Source organism: Mus caroli, unplaced genomic scaffold (genome assembly GCF_978045245.1).
Source record: "Mus caroli unplaced genomic scaffold, Mus_caroli_1 scaffold_7, whole genome shotgun sequence".
In the NCBI taxonomy this organism is placed as follows: Eukaryota; Metazoa; Chordata; class Mammalia; order Rodentia; family Muridae; genus Mus; species Mus caroli.
This window is the reverse complement of record NW_028227262.1, coordinates 143,512,724-143,534,562: the sequence shown is the minus strand read 5'-3', so window position 1 is coordinate 143,534,562 and position 21,839 is coordinate 143,512,724. Positions and strand designations below refer to the sequence as shown.

Below are 21,839 nucleotides of genomic sequence, written 5' to 3'. Positions count from 1 at the left end.
TGTCTCTTAGGTGATTATAAGTTCCATGAAGATGCCAATCAAGATTAACCACCACAGTGAGAAACAGTTCTTACTGTGCTTCTGAGGTCAGAGATGAGGGGTGAAGGGGCCCATAAAATAGATGCATACTGATTCTCGGTCAGGATGGGATCCTAGAGTCCAAGAACCCTCGCTCGTGAGATTATGGTATCTTTAATGATTGCTTATTTTTAAAATGTGTGTGTGTGTGTGTGTGTGTGTGTATACGCAAGTGTGTGCTTGCGTGTGCGTGCATGAGCGTAAGTACATTTGAGAGCAGTTTCTTATAGATACCAGTGGCATAGACTCCCCCGGAGCCTGAGTGTTTGTGAGCCACTGGATGTGGGTCCTGGGAACCAAATTCAGCTCCTCTGAAAACTCAGTTCTCTTAGCTGCTCAGCCATCCCTCCACCCAGAGGTTACAGTATTTTATATATGAAATATATAACCAATTTATTTTGACCTTTTTCTAATGAAGAAATAAGCCACCCATGCAAGAGACTGGCTCTCTTTGGTCTCCAGCTTCATGGGGGAGTCTGGCCAGTCACTTCATTCGCACTCAGACCCTTGGCATCATTCCGTTCCTACAGGTTGCAAGCATCATCATGGTATGGAGAAGTGTAACAAAACGCTTTTCTTCCCCTTTTTCCACATTCCAGCCAAAGTAGCCTACAATTTAAATATATAGGTGATATTCTTGAGACCAAAAGTATTTCCTGCTTTGGATTTTGTTTTTCAGATCTGGAAATGTCTATACACGCACAAGTTGGAAATGTGTTGGGAGACCTAACACATTTTATACATGAAGTTCATTTGCCTCATAAACATTTTATACACATAGGCTAGACATAGTGTGTATAATGCTTAAAATAATCTTTTTCAAAAGCAAAGTTTCATGGTATGGAATTCTGCATTCCCAAATCATGTTGACATTGAAAGCCTTTGAGATATTGGGATATTTTGCATTTCAGCTTGGGGATGCTCAATCCATATGCACACATTCCTCTATCCACACTCTGCATGGCAAGTTTGCTCTATTCCTCTCATATCGTCCTTCACCTGCTCATTAATTGTGCACACCCATGCATCTTTCTCTTTTCATCTCTCATGTTCCTCACTATGGCAAGCTATCGTTGACCCTCAGGAATCAACAGGGGTAGGAGTCTATACTTTTTTTTTAATTTTTATTTTGTGTCTAACACATGTTTTTCCACATAGTATATGCCCAACAAAAATAGACATGAAAGCTGTTTGAGGCAGGTACTGAAGACGCTGGTCTGGCATTATAATACCATGAGGAGTTCCGACCTGCAGATTCCCGTGGATCTCTGACCTCAAGGTTATGCAGTGCTTAAAGTGACTGCCACCATTACTGACACCTGAGCTAAGATGTTCTGTGTTTTGTGTTGTTTGAAAGGAGTTAGAAACTGGCTTAAGAATTTAAGTTTGATGTTTTATAAACTTTATTTAGGCCCATATTTTAAATGAAACAAATAGATTCAGAATTAAAAAGGAACAAAGTGCCCTTTTGGCGCAAACCTCAGTGGCTTCCTGTCTACGATGATGGAGAGAAGAGGGAATTAGGGCCACCTGGGTAGATTATCCCCAACAGTGGAGAAAATTGCACAGGGAAAACTCACTTTCCACTCCCTTGGATGCCAATTGCTTTCTTGGCTGTGGTATTATGGCTAAAATCTGATTTTAAAATAAATATAGTGGCTAGCATTTAAGAGACAGGCCCAATTTCATGAAAACTGGGCTTCAATGCAGTGAGGTGAATTTCACGGAGGCCATCCTGAAGTTTTTTTACTCTGACCTTGGTCTTAGGCTGAATTGCTAGAAACAGGAACAGACTAAGGCTTTCTACCCTGTCTTCACCTATTCCCTAATGAATGTGAACCTGTCTTTGAAAAAGGATGGACAACGCTCAGCTGGCAAATGTTCTTTCTTTGGTTATTCTCTCTGGAGCTCAACTGTGATTATGCCTCACAAACAAAAATATCGTTTTCTGGGAAAGGCAGCTTTTGGGTTTTTAATTACTAGTGATGCTAACTCAGTCCACGGTGAGTCATTAAATCATGGCAGGACTCTATAGTTCTTACTAGAGAGAATCGTAAGGTTTATCCCTAGGCCTCTAACCTCAGTTTCTTTGAAGAGATTATACTTGGTTTTGTTTACTGTGCTGAGTGATAACTGGCTTGTCTCTGATAAGCTCTGGTTATCTAAGTGCACAGTTCTTCTGGCCAGCTTTGGACATTGATAGCTTTCCTAAGCTTTTGAAGGCCTAGATAAGCAGTTACTTTCAATATATTCCAGCTTGCTGATTTGTTTCTTAAAGAATTAAAAAAGCAAAAAATAGAGCTAGTGGGATGACCAGGCAAAAAAGCACTTGACCCTCAAACCAGGCAACCTGAGGACAATCTCTGGAAGCTACCTAGGAACCAAGCTATGGTAGCCTAGAGTACACAGCAGCAAGACACTGTAAGAGAGACACTGCCTCAACATGGTAAAAGGAGAGAACTGTCTTCCAAAAGTTGTATTCTGACCTCTACACTCAAACTGTGTGATATGCAGGCACACCCTCACTCTCTCTCTCTCACACAGAGAGAGAGAGAGACAGAGAGACAGAGACAGAGACAGACAGAGAGACAGAAAGACATACACACTAACAAATAAATAATACAAGTGTGGGCTTGCGAGATGTCTCAGCAGGTGTGGACACTTGCCACCAAGCATGTTGACCTGAGTTTGAGCCCCAGATTCCACTTGGTGGAAGGAGAGATCCAACTCCTGCAAGTTGTCCTCTGACCTCTGCATCCATGCCTCAGCACGTTCCCACCCACTCTGCAGTCCCACACCTAAATAAATACATGTAAAAAGTTAGTCTGGTAAAGGAAGACAAAGCAGCCAATGAGTGGAACACACACGTAGTACAGAGGAAGTGAACATTTGGGGATACTGTTTTGGTACAATGTGTGTTGGCCATGTTGACACATAATTTGGCCTCTATTATATTTCGTGAGGGCACATAATTTAATTAGAATCTCAAACCCCAAGTCCTAGCTGTACCTTTCCACAGAGAACGCCTATGGCAGAAGGTTTGGTCAGCTATGCCCAAGTTCATTTAAAAGGGATAGATTAGGGAGGTCATTTTCATTTCCTCTGTGAAGTCTTCACTAGCACCTGTCATTTCCATGCTTTTGTGAGCTCTGAACTTCTAGACTTCTAAATATTTCCTCTTCACAGTAGTGTGGTGAAGGAAGAGGCCCCTAAATGGAGTGTAGTTGAAAGGAATTAACCTAAGAAATATATTCACCTATGATTCTATGACCATAAAATAATTCCTGCCAAAGTTAGATATTAATTCATTCATGAAACACATTTCTACTATGTGTTATATCTCAGGCACTGACCCATGGATGAACTCGTGGTGAACAGGTCAACTATGTTGTTCTCAGTAAAACTGAGAGTTCAGTTGAGGCTAAGCTCATCTCTGAAATACCATGCTACTCCATGCAGCAATACTAAGGTTTTTCTTAACCTGTATTTCAATAGCAGCTGTAGCACATCTATTTTCTTTCATCCCTCCCTTCCTCTCCCTATCCTTCTTCTGCCCCCTATCCTTCTTAACTGTATAAAACGTGGACATGGTGGAGATCCTCATTCTCATCATCTGTATTTTTCTCAGATCTGTCTTTGCTCATTGTGTGCACTGACTTTGGAATATGCTTCAGTTGTTTAAATCTCATAATTGGAAAAGAGCATCCATTTTAGTATCATCGCAGAGACAGAATTGCCTTTTAAGAATGGGGAGTGGTGTGAAAAGGCTGAAATCTTCTAAGACTCTCTTCAGCTCAATTTAGATCCCAATGACAGTCTCTCCCTAATGACAGATAGACTGCACAAATAGATGTGCACTTTAAGGCCAAGATGAATAGGAACAGAAGTGTTGAGGCCATAGAACACACAGATACACACAGGCCTTATAATAAAGTTGGAGGATACTGTCTGAGGCAAGCCAAAACTCCCTGCATTATTCTGTCTAGGGCACATAGAAATTAATTACACTCATTGAAGCAATACACCCACTAGGATGCCCAATACCAATGAAAGATAAAGGATGTCTGATAATTAATGGGATAGTTGGTTTGATAGGCTTCAGAGAGCTGCCCTTGTGTGTGCTCATAAAGGTTGCCTGTGAAGTAGATCCTAGTAATCTCCTGGTGTAGAGTTGGGCAAATGGCCTTAGTTACAATTCCACTTAGAATACTTTTCCTCAGGTTCCTTTTAAAAATATTTTAGCTAATTATTTAAGAATTCCACACAGTGCAATTTTGTTATCTTTGCTCCTCCTCCAAGACCCATACTACATTTTTTAAATTTATTAACTCATTTTGGCTTCTCATATATTTTTTGGGTGTGTGGCCATCCATCTAGCATGGTCTATGTACCAGTAGCATACTCTTAAAGAAAACTGACCCTCCATCCCCCAACAGCTATCAGCTACTGACAGCTCCTCAGGTAGAGGTGACCCACCATGCCCTCTTCCAACCGATATTGTACTTTTCTTTGCCAGAGCTTACCCACATCTTGTGAATGTTGTCATAAGCACTATGAATTCATACTTGAAACCTCTCTGTTGGGTCTTGAAAACAGTTTCATTTTAGCCATTCAGTACGCCTCTATCTTTATAATCTCTCCACCCCTCTTCTTCAATGATCTATTGCCCTTGGAGAAAGGAGTATGATCAGTGGAAAGCTTCCTCAGAAAGCTCAAAATAGATCTATCCCATGATGCAGCTATATCACTTTTGCATATGTCCCAAAACTCTGTATTCCACTACAGAGATATTTGCACACTCGTGTTCACTGTCACTCTAGTCACACTAGCCAGGAACTCAAAACATCCAAGATGTGTATCAGCTGATGAATAGATAATGAAAATAAGCTACAATTTAACAATCAAAAGTAATTCAGCTGTTAAGAAAAAAGAAGTCGTGACATTACCAGGTAAACAGAAGGAGTTGGAGGCAGTCATTCTGACTGAGGTAACTCAGACCCAGAAAGTACCAGTGGTTGTATGCTTGGGGTGTTTGCATATGTGTGTTCTATTGAGATACCCATAGAGGTCAAGAAATGAGTTAGAGGCCACGGAGAGGGGCCAGTGTCAAAGGAGGGGAGGCAGGATGCACTATGGTTTGCACTATGGTTTCCTACTAAGTATTTTGAGTTAATGTGTTAATGGCTCCTGAGGAAATCTGAATCTAGGTTTTTTTTTTTTTTCTTTCTTTCTTTAAGTGTATAACGGGGCAATAATGAAACATGGCTGATTACATGGAGTGAGGAATAGGAGGGCAGGATAAAGGAAGGAGTAGCAGGAGGGATAACAGCGAACAGATACTGAACTCCTTTGATTTCTACAGCTACCAGTTTAGTTTGTCACAACCCTGTCATTGGAAATGTAAATGAAATAAATACCCAATTAAAAAAAAAAACAAAAAAACAAAAACAAAAACCACCAACTAGGCATAAAATCTGACTTGAGTCTCTTTCAAGTTGAGTTCTAGATAATTCATGAAAGAAACTCCCAAGCAGAATTTTGTTCTGTTTTATTTGCACTATGGTTTCCTACTAAGTATTTTGAGTTAATGTGTTAATGGCTCCTGAGGAAATCTGAATCTAGGTTTTTTTTTTTTTCTTTCTTTCTTTAAAACTAAAAGGTGTTTTTTTTCCAGCTAGATTCCAGAAATTTCTGTAATGTGAGTATTACTAAGAGGTGCTGAGCAAGAACCAGGAGTAGCATAGAGGCCAAAACAGATAGGATTTACTTTTACAATAGCCCCATCCAGAAATAGTTTGCCTTGATGGTTCTTTCCAAATTCGGAAAAGTTTCTCGTTTTATTTCTATTTACTGCATTTTATTTGTTTTGTGTGCGTCTCTTTTGTGTGACACACAAGTGGGTTCATTTTCCACCATACAGGTTCTAGAACTCAAACTTGGGGCATCAGGCTCAGACGCAGGTGCCGTTACGTGCATCTTCCCAGCCTGGAAAACTTTCATATATACCATGTGATCGAGGTCAGGAAAAGCCCTCAACCAAAAGAGAGAGCCTCTGTCAGTTATTACCTGAGCCGTTAGCGTGGTTTTCATCCTCCATGCACAATTATATCTATGGAGCGCTCTGCCTGGGTTTTGCTCCAGGCGTTTTCCACTTCGATGAAGAAAAATCTTGTCCTTAATTACGTCACTAACTTTCCTTGCTGATATCAAATCTTTTAGGCAGATATGCAGCAGAAGAAAGAGCCCGTTCAAGATGACTCTGATCTGGATCGCAAACGACGGGAGACAGAAGCTTTGCTTCAGAGCATCGGCATATCACCGGAGCCCCCTCTAGGTACTTCCCTAAGCTTACGTTGCTACTCCTCTTGTAAACATACCATGTCCAGCATTACTGTGCTTTTAAGTGTTAGCTTTATTGTTGTTTTCTATGCTTAAAAAAATCTAGGGCTTACTGTTCTAGTTGCACGTACGTTGTAGAACTGAGAGGGCTGGAAGGAGATGGGAATGATACTTAGTCATCAGCATCTGCTAATCTTACACTGGCTGACTATATGCCCATAGTTTTCCCTTGTGTCACTACCAGATTCGTTTATATTGTTAAGAGAGTATGTAGAAGACATCTTGGGATTTTTTTAAGCATCAAATTGCTCTTTGCTTCTGTGGGTGAATCCTAACCTCTCTTTGCATATTCAGACAATGCTAATCTGGTTATAAATCCCGGGAACACTACAGACATAGAATTATTCCATGATGAAAATAGAGTGTTCAGTGGGAAATTTGTTTCAATTCATTTGGCTCGTGTGTACCTTGATTTCATTGCTCGTTGACATTTCCACTGCGGCATTTCCTCCTCCTCCTCCAGCTCATTCACTTCTAGTTGATTGTGAAGTCTTTTGTCATGGAGGTCTGGGTACAGATTAATTTGTATTTTATTTGTTAAAGGTAGTTTGCATGAGCTTATTCTGTCACTATCTTGTTTATCTTTCATGGGTTCTTTTCTTTTTCTTTTCTTTATCTTCCATACATCCTAAAATAACCCAAAGGTGTCTGCAAAACTACATAATATCCACTACATTCAAAATAAAACCATTTAAATTCTGTATAGGAATAAATACTATATCAGGGCCATTTAAAATGTTTCATCTTTAAAATTCCATTCTTGGATTCCATATTAAAATAGAATCCCTTTTATTCTCATAGATACTTAAATTAAGAAAAGAATTACCTATGTGAAATAATCAATATAAATAAGAAAGAGAATATATCCAACTTAAAATTAAGTATTGGTAACTATGATTTAGTGCATAAACATAAAACTAAAATCCTACTAAAAAGCATACAGTGTATCTCAATTGCATGTAAAAAGCATATGTCTATTGCTATAATGAGCCCTCATAAAATTAGATTTTATTTAACTTCTTATTATGCAAGGTGTAATCTATAGAGGATTTGGATGGTGGATCTTCATTGAGAAGTTGGCAAACCTCTTTGTACTTAGCTGACATGTGATGTAAATTAGACATCTATCGATCAATTATATTTTCGCTTCAAAATAGTCTGAAATGTTGTAGTTGCTATGTCAATACTGGTTAAACCCAGTAGAAGTATATGTGATCATCCCTTATCCTGAAAATAGCTGGTGATTAAATTTTAAAAACAAAATACTTAAGTATCCCCAGTCTGCAACTACCTTCTCAACTGCACATGAATCCTTTCCAAAAGGCCCATTTTTCATCTCTCTCCCCAGCTTTCCCTCTGCCCTAGCACGAAGGGTAATCAGATAATTAACTGAAGAGCCACAAGGAAATGCCCAGTTCCTGGGCAATTCCGTCTTTGTGGTACAGAATTTGAGGGGAGAGAGAATAAAAACCTGTTAAACCTTATACTCTATTAAATAAATAAAAGGGACTTGCACATGATTGAAAGAAAATGGGACTCTATGTTCATGCAGCCTCTTTCTGCACATGGCTTCCTTGGCATGTGTGATGAGTCCCCTGAATTGCCTGGCCTGGAGCCATTATGCCTCTTGGGTACAGCAAGTGGCTGATGGACATTTGGCTTAGATATGGAGGTTGCAGAAAGAAAACACATCTCTGTTTGTTTTGTTTTGTTTTGTTTTCCCTTGATTATCCTTGCTCAGATTATCAGCTGACCTGGATCTCTGAGCATCTTTCTCCCACTCTCATGGTGGCAGTTCACTTCTTGTCTTGTGTCAGCATCTACAAGGGCTGCTAGGGACAAAGAAAACAAGTCCCAAGTGAAGTAGAATGTAGGGTTGGGTGAAACCATTTATTAAATGTAAAAATAAAGCAGGCTGGCAGTTTCCTTTGTTTTGAAAGAGATTTTTTAATTACCAGGCTCAACATTTACCCTTCCCCTCTGTCATACGGTCTTAGCACAGTTGTTCATCCACCATGAACCCTTACATTTCTCTCCAAATTAGATACGCAATAGAGCTCTCACCACTTTTGAGCATTTAATTGTTTAGGCTCTTCCAATTTCATAACGTTTAAAGTTTTATAGACACCTCATCTTTTAAATAGGTCACGTCTATACTAACAAAATAAAGTGAAGAATTAGAATGAGCTAGACAGTTCCTACCGAAGAAATGTAGGGTGAACTATCTGGATAGCTATTGTGGTTCTCCACTTTACTTCGTTAGGTGGACATGACCTTGGACTCCCTAAGTTAATTCTGTCTAAATTCATTTCAGACTTTCATTTTCCAAAATATGAAAAATTCACTTGACTTTCTTCCTTTTCTTTCCTTTTTTTTTTTTATCCCATTTCTATCTCTCCTGGCCATACAACCACTTTAATTTGGGCCCGTTTGTTTTGATTTGTCTGACACTGCTCTTCCCCAGTGCAGCCGCTGCATTTTTTAACATGGGATACCTGTTATTTTCATTATTTAGTCCCAACCCCTATGTCTCCCTCTTCGAAATCAGTGAGCACTCCCAGTGATGCTGGAAGCCAAGACTCGGGCGATCTGGGGCCATTAACAAGGTAAGAATTGTCCTTCTAAAAGGCCATAGTGGTATGTCAATGTCGCAAGACAACACTGTTGAAATACCTTTGGATGTGCATGCACCCGTTATATCCTCCCCATGCTTAATTCATGCTGAGCTGCAATATTTAGTGACAGAATGGTTCTTGTGACCACTGGAAATGACAATACCATCCTTCTCTGAGTTGGCTCATAAAGACCACGCATCTTCATTAATCGGCATCCCCATTAGCTTAGGCCTAAGAGAAACAGGAAAGAACCAAAGTTCCAATGAACATATTCTCAGCTTTTCATTGTTCAATTTGACTTGGTTTTTAACCCTACTTTTCATTTCTTTAGCTTCTAGTTTATTTACGAGAACTGAGAAATTGACAAACTCTTTTGTCAAAGCTTTGTTTCTGTTGTGAATTTTAGCAGGTGCTCACTGCCATTCCTGAGATAGTCAGCGACCACATTTTTATTACACTCTGTGTTCAGAAGGTTCTGAGACAGGATGTGGCCATGCTCTAGTTGGAGCACTTGAAGGGATCTCTGAAAAGGAGAGGGGTGGAGAGAAGAAAGACGCTATGAGAGCCATGTCTCTGTTGTGATTGGGTTCTGCATTGCTTGTGTTCTCTGGGATCCCCATATACAGGTGCAACTGTGATGGTGATATGTGTGAATGTGGAGTGGAGAATTATAGCACCCAGACTGTTCAGGCAGCATCTGGTCTTCCTCCTACTTCAAGAAGTTTGAGCTCTACAACAACATGGACTCAATTTGTTGACATCTCTTAGGTTTTCGCAAGAAGATAGAAATTACTTTCAGTGAAAGAAGACATGAGCCTGTCACCTATGGCTGGCAGCATTAGACCTCTTTGTGATTCTTAATATGGACGATTATAAAATATTTGAATCAAGCTTCAAATAAAGCTCTACACTGCACCCTCTACACTGCACTCAAGACAAGCTAGCTTTTGGCTTTTGGTTGACAATGTACCTTTCATCCTTTCCCTACCCATGGACCGATCTAACTACCATACACTTTACTAAAAGAGATATGCAAAATTTTGCACTTTTATTTTTCCAAACAAACCATTTTCATATGCATTTTCTTCTTGTGTCATACACTATTTCCATAGAAACCGAGGCAATTTGGTTGGGAAAACTGTGGCTAAGTAGAAATTGAAGGCACATTCTTAAATCTAGACACTCAAAAGGCTGAGGCAGGAGGATCATAAATTCAAAGCCAGCTCAAACATACACACACACATACACACACCAAACAGGAAATACTCTGAAACCATCCAGACCTGTCCCGAGTTATACATTTGTATTTTTCTTTCCGAAATGACATAGTAGGATCAGAAGTCTCTCAGGAGTAACAGACCAGTGGTGTGCTCAGAAAAGAGCATCTTGTTTTGGCAGACCTCTGGAAGCAGTGGGCACTGCTTTTAGTTTTAGAAGAATGGAAGACTTGTATGGGGGCAAAACTGGTTATTTTAGCAAATTGCCCTCGTGATTTGGGGCAGTATATATCTGCTGTCATCTGTTGCTTTGAGTGCTTCAGAAGGTCTTTGAGGGCTGACAGTAATAACAACATAGTTGGATAAGATTTAACATTTATTTGAGAGCTGACATAATGCGGTCACATTCCTTAGGGCTCCACTGGCCTCTCCTTAAGACACTTGACTATACAAAGATGTGGCTGTGTCACTTAGCTCAGCTTCGAGGGCTGCAGTTGGCTGCATGGAATTCTATAACTGACTTCACAGCTGATGAAGTCTCTTTGAAAACTTGCTAACCTGTGCTGCCCTGTGCTAAAACACTGCCCTGTGCTGTCACCACTCTGGGGACAGTAACAAGTACTGCTCCTCACAAGACCCTTCTTTCCTTTTACCTTCTTAAAGGGGTGTGTGTGTGTGTGTGTGTGTGTGTGTGTGTGTGTGTTTCATGTTTAAACCTGGTGCATTGCTTTAAAGGAGAGAGGCAGTTCCTATTCTCCAGAGTCAAACTCTAGAGAGTTTTACTTCATTATTAGCCAAGTTCTGAAGAGAGTAAGTAGCTGAGAGCCAGAGAGCAAATCCCTGCAAAAGTCTACATTCGTTGTTTCAATAGAATTCAAGAAAATTGGCAGGGAAAAAAAAAGAATTATTCACAACAATGACAACCAAGCATTACTCTACCTGAGGAGAATGAGTTAGGAATATCTTAGGACATGTTTGCCCTTGTTTTGAATGTAGATTTCCAGACAGGTATATGCTTTTGCTTTAGTAAAGTAGGCATGTGTTTCAGTATAGGAGAATATCCTCCTCCAGATTTTAGAATTCCATTTTAAATGTGTTTTTTTTTCCCTCATGTAGAAGTGACATTTTTGAAAAGTCGCTATCGTCTTTAACACCTCACAGAACTGCACATGACCTGGGAAGGTGCTGACACCCTGCACGCAGAGAAGCTTGCCTATTTGCTTAGACTACAAAATCTTTTAAGAGATGCAGGCATCTAGTTAACACGTCTGTTTGTAGCTCAAGGTATACATAAATTCTGCTATTCCTTTGCCAGGATTTAAAGCTCAAACTGAAAAATGTCTCCTGAGAGCCAGAAGAAAATTGCCATACTTCATGTCCCTTAATTAATACAGAATTATAAATAGAAAGTTTACCAAAATCTCATTTTACTCATTTTGAAGAAATAAATGTTTTAAATAAAAATACAAAATAATTCCCAATTAAGTGGTATGGATTAAATATTTTAAACCTACAAGTGTTATAATTTGTTTTACAATTTCCAATTTTTGGTTTTATAGCCCATGTCTCATTCACAGCTTCTTTTGGGGATGTTTTCCTCCTTCTTTTGATTGATTTAGAATAATCAATTATTTCTAAATTAATAAGTATTAGGAAAACAACAGGCTCTTAGAATTAAAAAATAAGTTATATTAATAAAGCATTTGAAAGTGTAATTTTACTTATAATCATAGATATTTTTTATAAAAGCCTTATTATACAACTAGACTACCACAGAGTGCACAGAGAATACTATGTGTTTTATATAATTGATTGATAATTATCGGTAAAAATGCAAGAGTAGCTAATGCATAAAAATACTAAAGGAGAATCACAGGTATTATAGCACATAGAGAGAAGTTTGCTCTATATGATAAGGAATATTAATCTGAACCCTTTAAAATGCCCTCTATGCACTGCAATTGAATAAAAGATACTTCTCAGACCTTGAAGGATGACTTCTGTTTATTTGAATTTGTTTCTTCCTTGAGAAATAATAGTTCTTTGAAAATGAGCAGTGAATTTGAAGTTGAATTCATGAGGTAAGCATTTAGGGGATGATTTTGAATTGATGAGTCTGTTGCCTCAGTTTCTGGTATCAATTGCATCACTGCGGCATGATGAACACTCGCCATTTTTTTCAAGTACACACAGAACAAACATAGTCGAAGTTCTTGTTTTGTTCCAGGCGGATTTACATGAGTTTTCATAAGCTATGTCTGTCCCTTACATTATCTCAAGGAACTAGGACACATGCCACAGAAGGCTCCGCTGAAAAGGAAGCCAATGAGTATTGGGAAAGACCTCGGAAGCAGCATGACATAGTGACTCTGAATCTTAGATATTATTGTTGTAACGATACACGGTTTAAATTATTCTCGCTGAGAATGTATGTGCCATTATCAAATTTGATAAGCATGCTTACATCTTCATCCAAGTAATTGTGTAAACATTTAGGACGCCAGGCCAAGGGTAGATTTAGTCTTATCAGTAGGGTTAGGCAAGCCTTGCTCATTGGACCTTCAGGTTATGAGACAGAGGTGAATCTATCACATGCACCCTCAGGCCACGCTGATTCTTTTCTTTTACATGGTGGGCTCATAAAGGACTCCATACTTGCTCTCTTTCCCTGTTTTGCTGTGGGAATCTTAACATTTTCAAACACACACACACACACAACGAAACCAGCATCTGTGATGCCCTGAAAAATATGGAAGGTATATTGATCTCATAATGTTCACCAGGACCTCAAGTCGGAATCACAGTAGAACTTTTTAAAATGATTCCACATATAACAACCTCACAAGGTAATTGCATAGTGTCTGGTCACCCATTGTAACAATGTCAGTGTTTTCTGGCACATAAATATTCAACATAATCAGAAAAAAGATCTCTGATGTTTGCTTTTCATAAACGGCATGCAGAATGACAACAATAGTCATTGCCACTTTGGTTGTCTATTTTTTTTGTTTGTCTGTTTGTTTATTGACCGCCTGTGGTCTTAACATTGAGTTCTATTTTCAAAATAATAGAAATATTGCATCCCACCAATCATTTTATCATAACTTTTCATTTTCATTTATTTATCTCTGTGTGTTTGTGTGTGTGTGTGTGTGTGTACATGTGTGTGTTTCATTAGTATTTAACACTTGAGCATGTGCATGCGATTGTGAATGTGTGTATGGAAGCCAGAAGTTAATGTTCGGTTTCCTCTTCAGTTGCCTTCTATCTCCCTGCTTGAGACAAGCAGTCTTTTACGTGAGGTCTTTTCCTGACGCCGAGCGCATCAGTTCTGTAGGCTGACTGCTCAGTGAGATGCAGTGATCCACCTGGCGCTGGGCCTCAACCCAACTCCTGGTTGCAGACATGTGTAGCACATCTGGTTTTCGTGGATCGCTGGGAATCTGAACTCTAGACCTCAAGTTTATGTGTCAGGAACCTTTCTGACTGAGCCATCCTCCAAGATACCTGATATTTTATTTTAGTAATCACTATTGAAATATTATCTGTGCATGTAATATAATTATAAAACATAAACAAGTCAAAATAAGAACATCAATGTCCTACCACCAGCAATGAACACCACACTGTATATTCTCTCATATAATATCTATGACATCTTATATACAATTTTATAAAAAATCAATAGCACCTGCATGTGTTATTTTTATAGTCAACTATCTTTATTTTTCTATTCCAACTTTTCTCTTTACTCTAATATCAGCACAATCTTCTAACTTCCGTAATTGCCTCTACTATAAATACTCCAAAATACTTGGAATGGATTTATCACTATCTGTTGTTTCCAAAAGTTCTAGCAGTTTAACACCTGACAGAGTGTCTCTGGGACTTTTATTATTACCTTAAATTCAGATTCTCCAGGACTCTCTGGAGCTACATAAGACTTAGGGACTTTTGACCCACTTTGATGAAAACATTGTCATCTGTCACAGCAAAACTAGAAGTCAAAAGGAAAGTATCAAAAACTTCAGAGGGATAAAAAAGTAACAAGGTAACTAAAACCATCAGAAATTGAATAATAACACCAAATTGTGTTTATTCAAGCATTCACACATTACCATTATTTGTGGGGAATTTCATAGGACACTGTCAGAGAAGCTAAAGACACTGGTTTGAAGCTGACTAGAATTCAGTCTTATTGGGAGCATGAGAGAGCTGGGTTCAGTTCCTAGCACCCAGGACTGACCACTCACAACTACATGTAACTCAGTTGCAGGAGATCTAGTGCCTTATTTTGACCTCTGAAGGCACCTGCACTAATATGTACATGTGCATATATAAATACACACACACACACAATTAAAACTAATAAAACATAAGCATTTTAAAAGTCACTCTCTTTGGCAGCTAAGATTTATGATACAGGATTTCTTTTCTCCTTATGTAGCACACTAATTGATAAATTAAAATGCTGACCTCCTGTGGCTCTGTCTCCAGGCAGAATGTGCAGTGCCTCCGACATGGCACTGCTCACAAACCGAGCATCTGTTTTGGCAGTGGACGCTGTGCCTCCTTCCAGAGAAACCACTTGCTTGGCAGTAGGTTATGTGTAAGACTGGAAAGAACATGTCCTTGTGCTATGCTGAAAATTCTTCATTTCATTTTGAGTCCAGCTCAAAGGGGCACCCTAGAGGCTTTTATGTGGCCTCAGTGTCACTGTGTATGAGGGCTTGGGTGTTGGGGGAAGAGTCTGACATGGAGAATAAAGAAAGGAGGCTTGCAAAGAGAATCTGATAGAAGCACATGTTGCAATGTTCCAATTTTGTTTCTAAGAAAAATAATTTCTAAGAAATAAGAAAATCTTTATCTACATTATTGCCAGTCCCAAATAAGGAAATAATTGGGACTGAGAAGTAAAACATTAATTCTTTATCAAATACCATCGTTAATTGACATAATTTTAATGAATGTGACAGATTGATAGGATGGATTTTTAAATGCCCCTAATTATTTAGTGTTTTGCTTTTAGAAATGGCATTTTAAAAATTATGCACTGACTGAAGATTTCTGCTAGGCACTATACTTGTGTTAGCCTAAATTCTTTTCCCTGTCTGATTTGGAGCTAGTGAAAACACATGACCCCAGAGTTCAGAACAATTCTGATACACAGGGAGGACACTGGGTTCTGCCCTTGACCTTCTCCATCTTGGCGAGAACAGGAAGTACATGGAAACGTGGGTCCCATTTGCAGGGATTCCTTAAAACTGCATAGGGCCCAGAAGACGAGGCCTTCTGACCCTCAGTACAGCACGGCAACATAGCCAACACTTTAGTGACAGGGCTTTCTTCTTCAGTGTGGACATGGGTCTTAAATACCTTCTGAGAGCATATACTGGCATCAGGACATACACAATGGAGTTATTGAACATAGTGGGTCACATAGAGACACAGAGACATCCATACACACACAGACACACAGACATGAAGGTAGAGGATGACTAGTTATGAAGAGGAAGGAAATCATCAAGAGTAGGAGGGGAATAAGAGAGGGTAATGGAGGTAAATCTAATCAAATTCAATATATATATATATATATATATATATATATATATATATATATGAATGTCACAATGAGAATATATTCAATATATACATGAATGTCACAGTGAAAATATATGCAGATATAAACAAAAATAAGTATGTGCTGAATTAATTACAAAAATGCTTTGGTGGATATTTTTTTTATTTTTAATATTTTTATTACATATTTTCCTCAATTACATTTCCAATGCTATCCCAAAAGTCCCCATACCCTCCCCCCCCCCCCCCCCCCCGCTTCCCTACCCACCCATTCCCATTTTTTTGGCCCTGGCATTCCCCTGTACTGGGGCATATAAAGTTTGCGTGTCCAATGGGCCTCTCTTTCCAGTGATGGCCGACTAGGCCATCTTTTGATACATATGCAGCTAGAGTCAAGAGCTCCGGGGTACTGGTTAGTTCATAATGTTGTTCCACCTATAGGGTTGCAGATCCCTTTAGCTCCTTGAGGCAGACACACTCTGACTCATTTTTTAAAAGAGGAAATAAAAGCTATTCACTTCCACCGAACTGACCATCTTACTTCACTCCCATCTACAGGAAAGGCAGGTATAAGCCTACATTGACTCATTCATTCATCACTTCTGTCAGTGACTAGTTGAGACTTCATAGTCTGTAAGGCTTTGCCAGATCTCAGGAAACACAAAGTGGATTCTTTCTCAGAGAGAGAGAAAGGCTCCCTCTTGTAGATTTAATGAAGCCATCCAAGGAGATATTGTTGTACTTTATAGCTCTCAAATATGTGTATTTATAGAGATGAACAATAATGGTATAAAGCATTATTCAAAAATCACCATTAAGAGGTTTGTAATATTATAACTGGGAGAGGTGATTTGAATTCATTTTTATGGCACCATAATGATGTATTAGATACTTGGAAAATATTTATTTGTGTATGTGTCAGTAGCACACATAAATCTGGAAGAGATTGGTGGAGAAGAGATGTAGGTGTTCAGATGAGGACACAACCAAAGACAAGGCCTCTGTGGTCCAGAGAGGGACAAGCAACCTGAGGAAAGTAAGGGTGGGTGCTACTTTGGGAAACATACTAGACATTGCTATAGCAACTAAAGCAAAGGGTGATAATTGTCTTTCAGAAAAAAACAAAAAAACAAAAACAGGAATCCAGTTTCTGGGCTCAGAGCAAGAGTATTTAGTCCTGCTTTTAAAACAACAGCAACAACAAAAGCAAAACAAAACAAAAAAACAAAACAAAACAAAACAATCCTGAAGCTATCAGGACCGCTCCTAATGTCAACTGGATTGTTTATTTACCAAGAGACTCATTTAGTAAGCAGCCACATTACCTCTGTCTAACTCACACCTCATAGAGATACACATTATTTTGCAATGGTCTTACTGTACATACATGTATTTTAGGCTGAGCCTTCCAGAATGCACACGTTTTGGAAAGGTTGAGTTTGGAGGGAGACATTCAGGTACATAAGATGTAGACTAGGGATTAAACAGCAGAAGATAAATAAATAACAAACTCTAGGAGACGAAGTTAGATCGCTAGTTCCCTTACCTGCCCCTCGTCACTCAAGGCACTTAGTAGTTTGTTACTGATGTAGGGTATGATGGATGTCAGCTGGGTCCTGGGTTGTGGCATTTTTATGATGTTTTCAAGACCTGACCACTCACATGGGGAAAGAGAAAAGCTGAAAGTCTAAACGAGGGTTGTGGGGGTAAATAAAGAATGGAAAGAGAGATGAGGAACCAAAGGGTAGGTTTGTCAACAGATAAAACCAAGGCGCATTTGAAAAGGTGGAATTTGGAACTTGGTGGTGATGAAGATGTGGGGGTCAGTCAGTGACAATGGTCCAAGGTAAGGCACAGAAGTGAAAAGGGATGGCATACCCCTGTCTAGGCAGCACACCTCACTATAGAATGAGAAGAGGAGAGATTAAAGAAGAGAAACCCACGTTGAGCATGGGATTTGATGGCACAGAAATCTCATTGCAATCATTGCCATCAGCATCTTCTTTTCCTTTCTCTGAGATGATTTTTATGATCCAGTCTTACTTACAGACTGAGTTTCGTGAAATAAAACCTGTCCATGAGGCAATTCAGTTATGGCTCTTGGTGCCTATTAGCATATGGCTTTAAAGACTATACCAATTTTAATGTCAACGGCAGTGTGCCAGTGGCTCAGCTGTGCTGGGTGGTAGAATTACACATGACAGTTCCTGCCCATTGTGTTCCAAATACTTATTGGTCATTTTCTCATTAGTCAACACCCAGAAAGGGTATGAGCAGAGATGATTTCTGGGGGAACTGTTTAAGGCTTTTGACACTAGTGTGTAATAAAGACAGAAAAAGCAGAAACACGGCCACGCATGGTAAGAAGTGCACAGGAAGCAGTTACTCCCAGAGGTCCATGCACACGCATCAGGATAGCGTGTCTTTTCTATTTAAGTTATACTTCCAGGAGATGGCCAATGATTTTTCTTTTTTAATCTTTATTATTTATTTATTTATTTATTTATTTATTTTTGGTTTTTCGAGACAGGGTTTCTCTTTATAGCTCTGGCTGTCCTGGAGCTCACTTTGTAGATCAGGCTGGCCTCGAACTCAGAAATCCGCCTGCCTCTGCCTCCCGAGTGCTGGGATTAAAGGCGTGCGCCACCACACCCGGCTCTTTTTTAATCTTTAACCTCTCTGGTAAGCTGAAAGTGAGCAAATGAAGAAGGGATCTTACCAGGACTTAGAGAGTTGTAGGTTAGCAAAAAGTATAAAAGAGCTGACATTCTATTAGGTATTCACAAAACCATTGCTATATCGATGATTTTTATGTTTTATCTATTCTTGTGTTTTACAAAATATATACATAAAAACTCAAAATGACCTTCTAATTGTAAACTTTTACATACTTTTACATACTTTTCAGGACTAGATATGAGCAGGTACATTATCTGACACAGATGAACTCAAATAAGTTCTTACTGTGTATGACATGGGAGGCTTTGTGCCTAGTATTTTATACAAAGCTGAAAATTGTGGCCTTAATCATTATCTCTATAGCTGCCAACCAAAATGTGGGAGCATAGGACTTCGATGTCCTTTAGTACAAGGCTGGTAATTCACTGTCTGAACAAACTGAAGGTACCTTGAGAGTTAATCCAAGAAGGCATCTACAATGACCAGAACAGCAAACACGTGGCTTTAAAGCAAGGATGCTTTCCCAGACAGGAATCTTGGATAGAAATCAAATTGACTTAGTTTATTAAAAGAACAGGAGAAAGAAGAGAAGGAGGAAGAAGAAGGAAAGAAGGAGGGAGGAAAGGAAAGAAAGAAGGAAGGAAGAAAGAGAGGGATGGAGGGAAGGAGGAGGGAGAGAGGGGGTTCTAACGAGAAAGAAACAAGTTAGTCTGCCTACAATCTAGAGAAGACTTAAGACAGAGATATGGCAGAGACATGGGCAATGGTGGTCATTATTAGACAGATGAAGACACTTTGGAGAAAAAACAGGGGAGTCTATAATGTTTAAACATCCAACTTCCCCTCTGCTAAATTCAAACTCTGACAGCCATCTTGCTTCAAAGGAAGCTTGTATTCAAGACAAGAAAACAGTTGAGTTTGTATGGTTATCTAGCCTAGAAGTTATTGTTCTCATGATAAATTGGTTAGATGGCAGCTAAAGTCTAGGGGGTCTTATAGAATAACTCAGCCATCATATGCAATAAAACAGGCACTGACAACAGTAAGTGTATGCCCAAATCCTACTCTATCAATCAAGGGCTTAATTAGATGAGATTTCTGATCCCCATGGAGAAAGAGTGTCTCCTACTCTGGCTCCCAAAAGACAGAGGTGGCCCAGCCCACAATCTGACCAGCCATCCAGAGGAGTAACTTAGCAAAGTGAACTTATAACTGCTATTATCTTTAATCGCTTTTATGACATTTTATGTATGTGAGCACACTATTGCTCTCTTCAGACACACTAGAAGAGGGCATCGGATCCTGTTACAGATGGTTCTGAGCCACCATGTGGTTACTGAGTATTGAACTCAAGATCTCTGGAAGAAGAGTCAGTGCTCTTAACCACTGTGCCATCTCTCCAGCCCCACCTTTTATGACATGTATTTAATTATCATCTAATATTAATTGAATTTTTAAACTGTGACAAGCCCTGCACAATTGATGGGAATTGTTTTCTTCTTGGTAAGATGTTATAATTAGGTATGAATACCCATATGTCTAATTTCCCTTATTAAATGTCACATTCTTAAATAGAGTTCCTGTGGCTCTCTGCATATCTGGGGCACCATTGCTGCGCCATGTTTTGCTTTCTAACTTGTCCTATGAGCCCTTTGTGTACATTCCATCACCCCATAGAGAACAGAGGTTGACTTGAAGGTTTTTACTTCTTTATCCCAGTATTTTATGCATTAGGATCTCATTAGATGTTTCTCGAATAAGCCAATGAATGTCCTGATCAAAGAAATTCTGTGCCCTATGCACATTAAGTGGCCCATCCTCCCCCCAAAAAACTCCTAAAACATGAGACTAATGTCATAGTAAATATGGTAATTTCTACATGGAAAAATGTATGACTTTATTTATTTAACTTACAATTATAATACTATTTTCATTTCCATAAATAAATTCCCTGAAATATTCCAAATCCTCTAGGAAGCTATGGATTGAACTACCATTTTATTTTCAATAATATACTAACTTGATAAAGTTACAAAGTAATATTTATGTCAATTGGCTCAATAAAAATATCCCAGAAAGAGGATAACAAGTCAAAATGAAGTCTAATAATATTCTTATTACTGAAGGGCTTTAGACCCATTCTTTCTTGTGTTGGATACAAAAGACTTGTCTGACGGAGCGCAAGCCACACCCAGAGCCCAACACTCTCACCTTAAGGTTCAGATGTGGCTTCCTCAGGAAGCTGCCTCTTGCCCTTTTGCTTCTCTGTGAGTTTGCACACAGAAAATTCAGTGATCACTTAATACAGGGTCCTCAGCCATCCTTGAAAACAGAAAGCAATGTTTGCCTAGTTAAGGAACTGACTTCGAGTTGCTTTTTAATTAGAAAAAAAGAAAGTAGTACACTCTTGGTAACCTGACCTCTCTGCAGATCATAATGGGAAATATGAAAAGAAAATAAAAGCAGCACATGTCATTATGTCTTCAGTTTTACTCCTCATCCCTCCAGCTTTCTGCTGGTAATACCTGGGATTTCTTTCACTGACTAGAGTGTCTGATGGAGTGGAACACACTTGTTTACATGCATCACATCTGTTGCTCTGGTTACACACGCAAGCATCAGGGGCTTGAGAGGCAGCTAAACAGTTACAAGCACCTCGCCACTTGTGTAGAGGACCTGAGTTTGGTTCCCTGCACACAAGCTGCGCTGCTCACAACCACCTTTAGCTTCAGCCCCAGAGGATCCAACACCTCTTCTGGGCTTCAAGGGTATCTATATTCACATACACACATTCAATCACTCACACACACACAAACACAAACACACATATGCACATAGTTTAAAATATAATAAATATTTTAGAATCCAAGCATCAGATTGAATCTTTATTTCTTAAGTTGATGATTCTGATAGAAAATCAAAAGTTAGTAGTCTTTCTAAGTGTCCAATGGGTCCATAGGCAGCAGCACAGCTAGAGCTCTGACAGCTGCACTCTTCTCATGCCAAAGGAGTAGAAGACGCCAGGAAAGTTCACCCATTCAAACAAAACGTGCAGGCACACTGTCTTTAACCTGGGTCCAGCCCTGATCTGGACATGCTCTTCAATCAGTGAGAGTCAGAAGCTGCACTTCTGTCTGTAACAGGAACAATGCCGTTAAGTTAGAGCCCCATAAGTGCTCATGATGGCTTCCATCCCGGGTACTATTTGAACCAAAGTGAACCTGCATCTAGAACAGGCAGAGCTACTTGCTTGAGCATGGAATGGTTCCAG

The 21,839-nt window shown here is 39.3% G+C and overlaps 1 protein-coding gene across 12 annotated transcripts in view; it reads left to right on the top strand.

Moving 5' to 3' along the window:
- The window catches only part of Dync1i1 (dynein cytoplasmic 1 intermediate chain 1), a 311,790-nt gene that overhangs the window by 40,701 nt on the left and 249,250 nt on the right, over positions 1-21,839 (top strand). For 4 of the 12 annotated variants that reach the window (XM_021164407.3, XM_029478836.2, XM_085840829.1 and 1 more), the window contains exons 3-4: positions 6,298-6,412; positions 8,942-9,083. In XM_021164407.3, coding sequence (XP_021020066.1) covers positions 6,298-6,412; positions 8,942-9,083 — 257 coding nt within the window. The remainder of the gene's footprint in view (positions 1-6,297; positions 6,413-8,941; positions 9,084-21,839) is intronic. The other 8 variants (XM_021164410.3, XM_021164408.3, XM_085840833.1 and 5 more) reach the window with 2 other exon arrangements.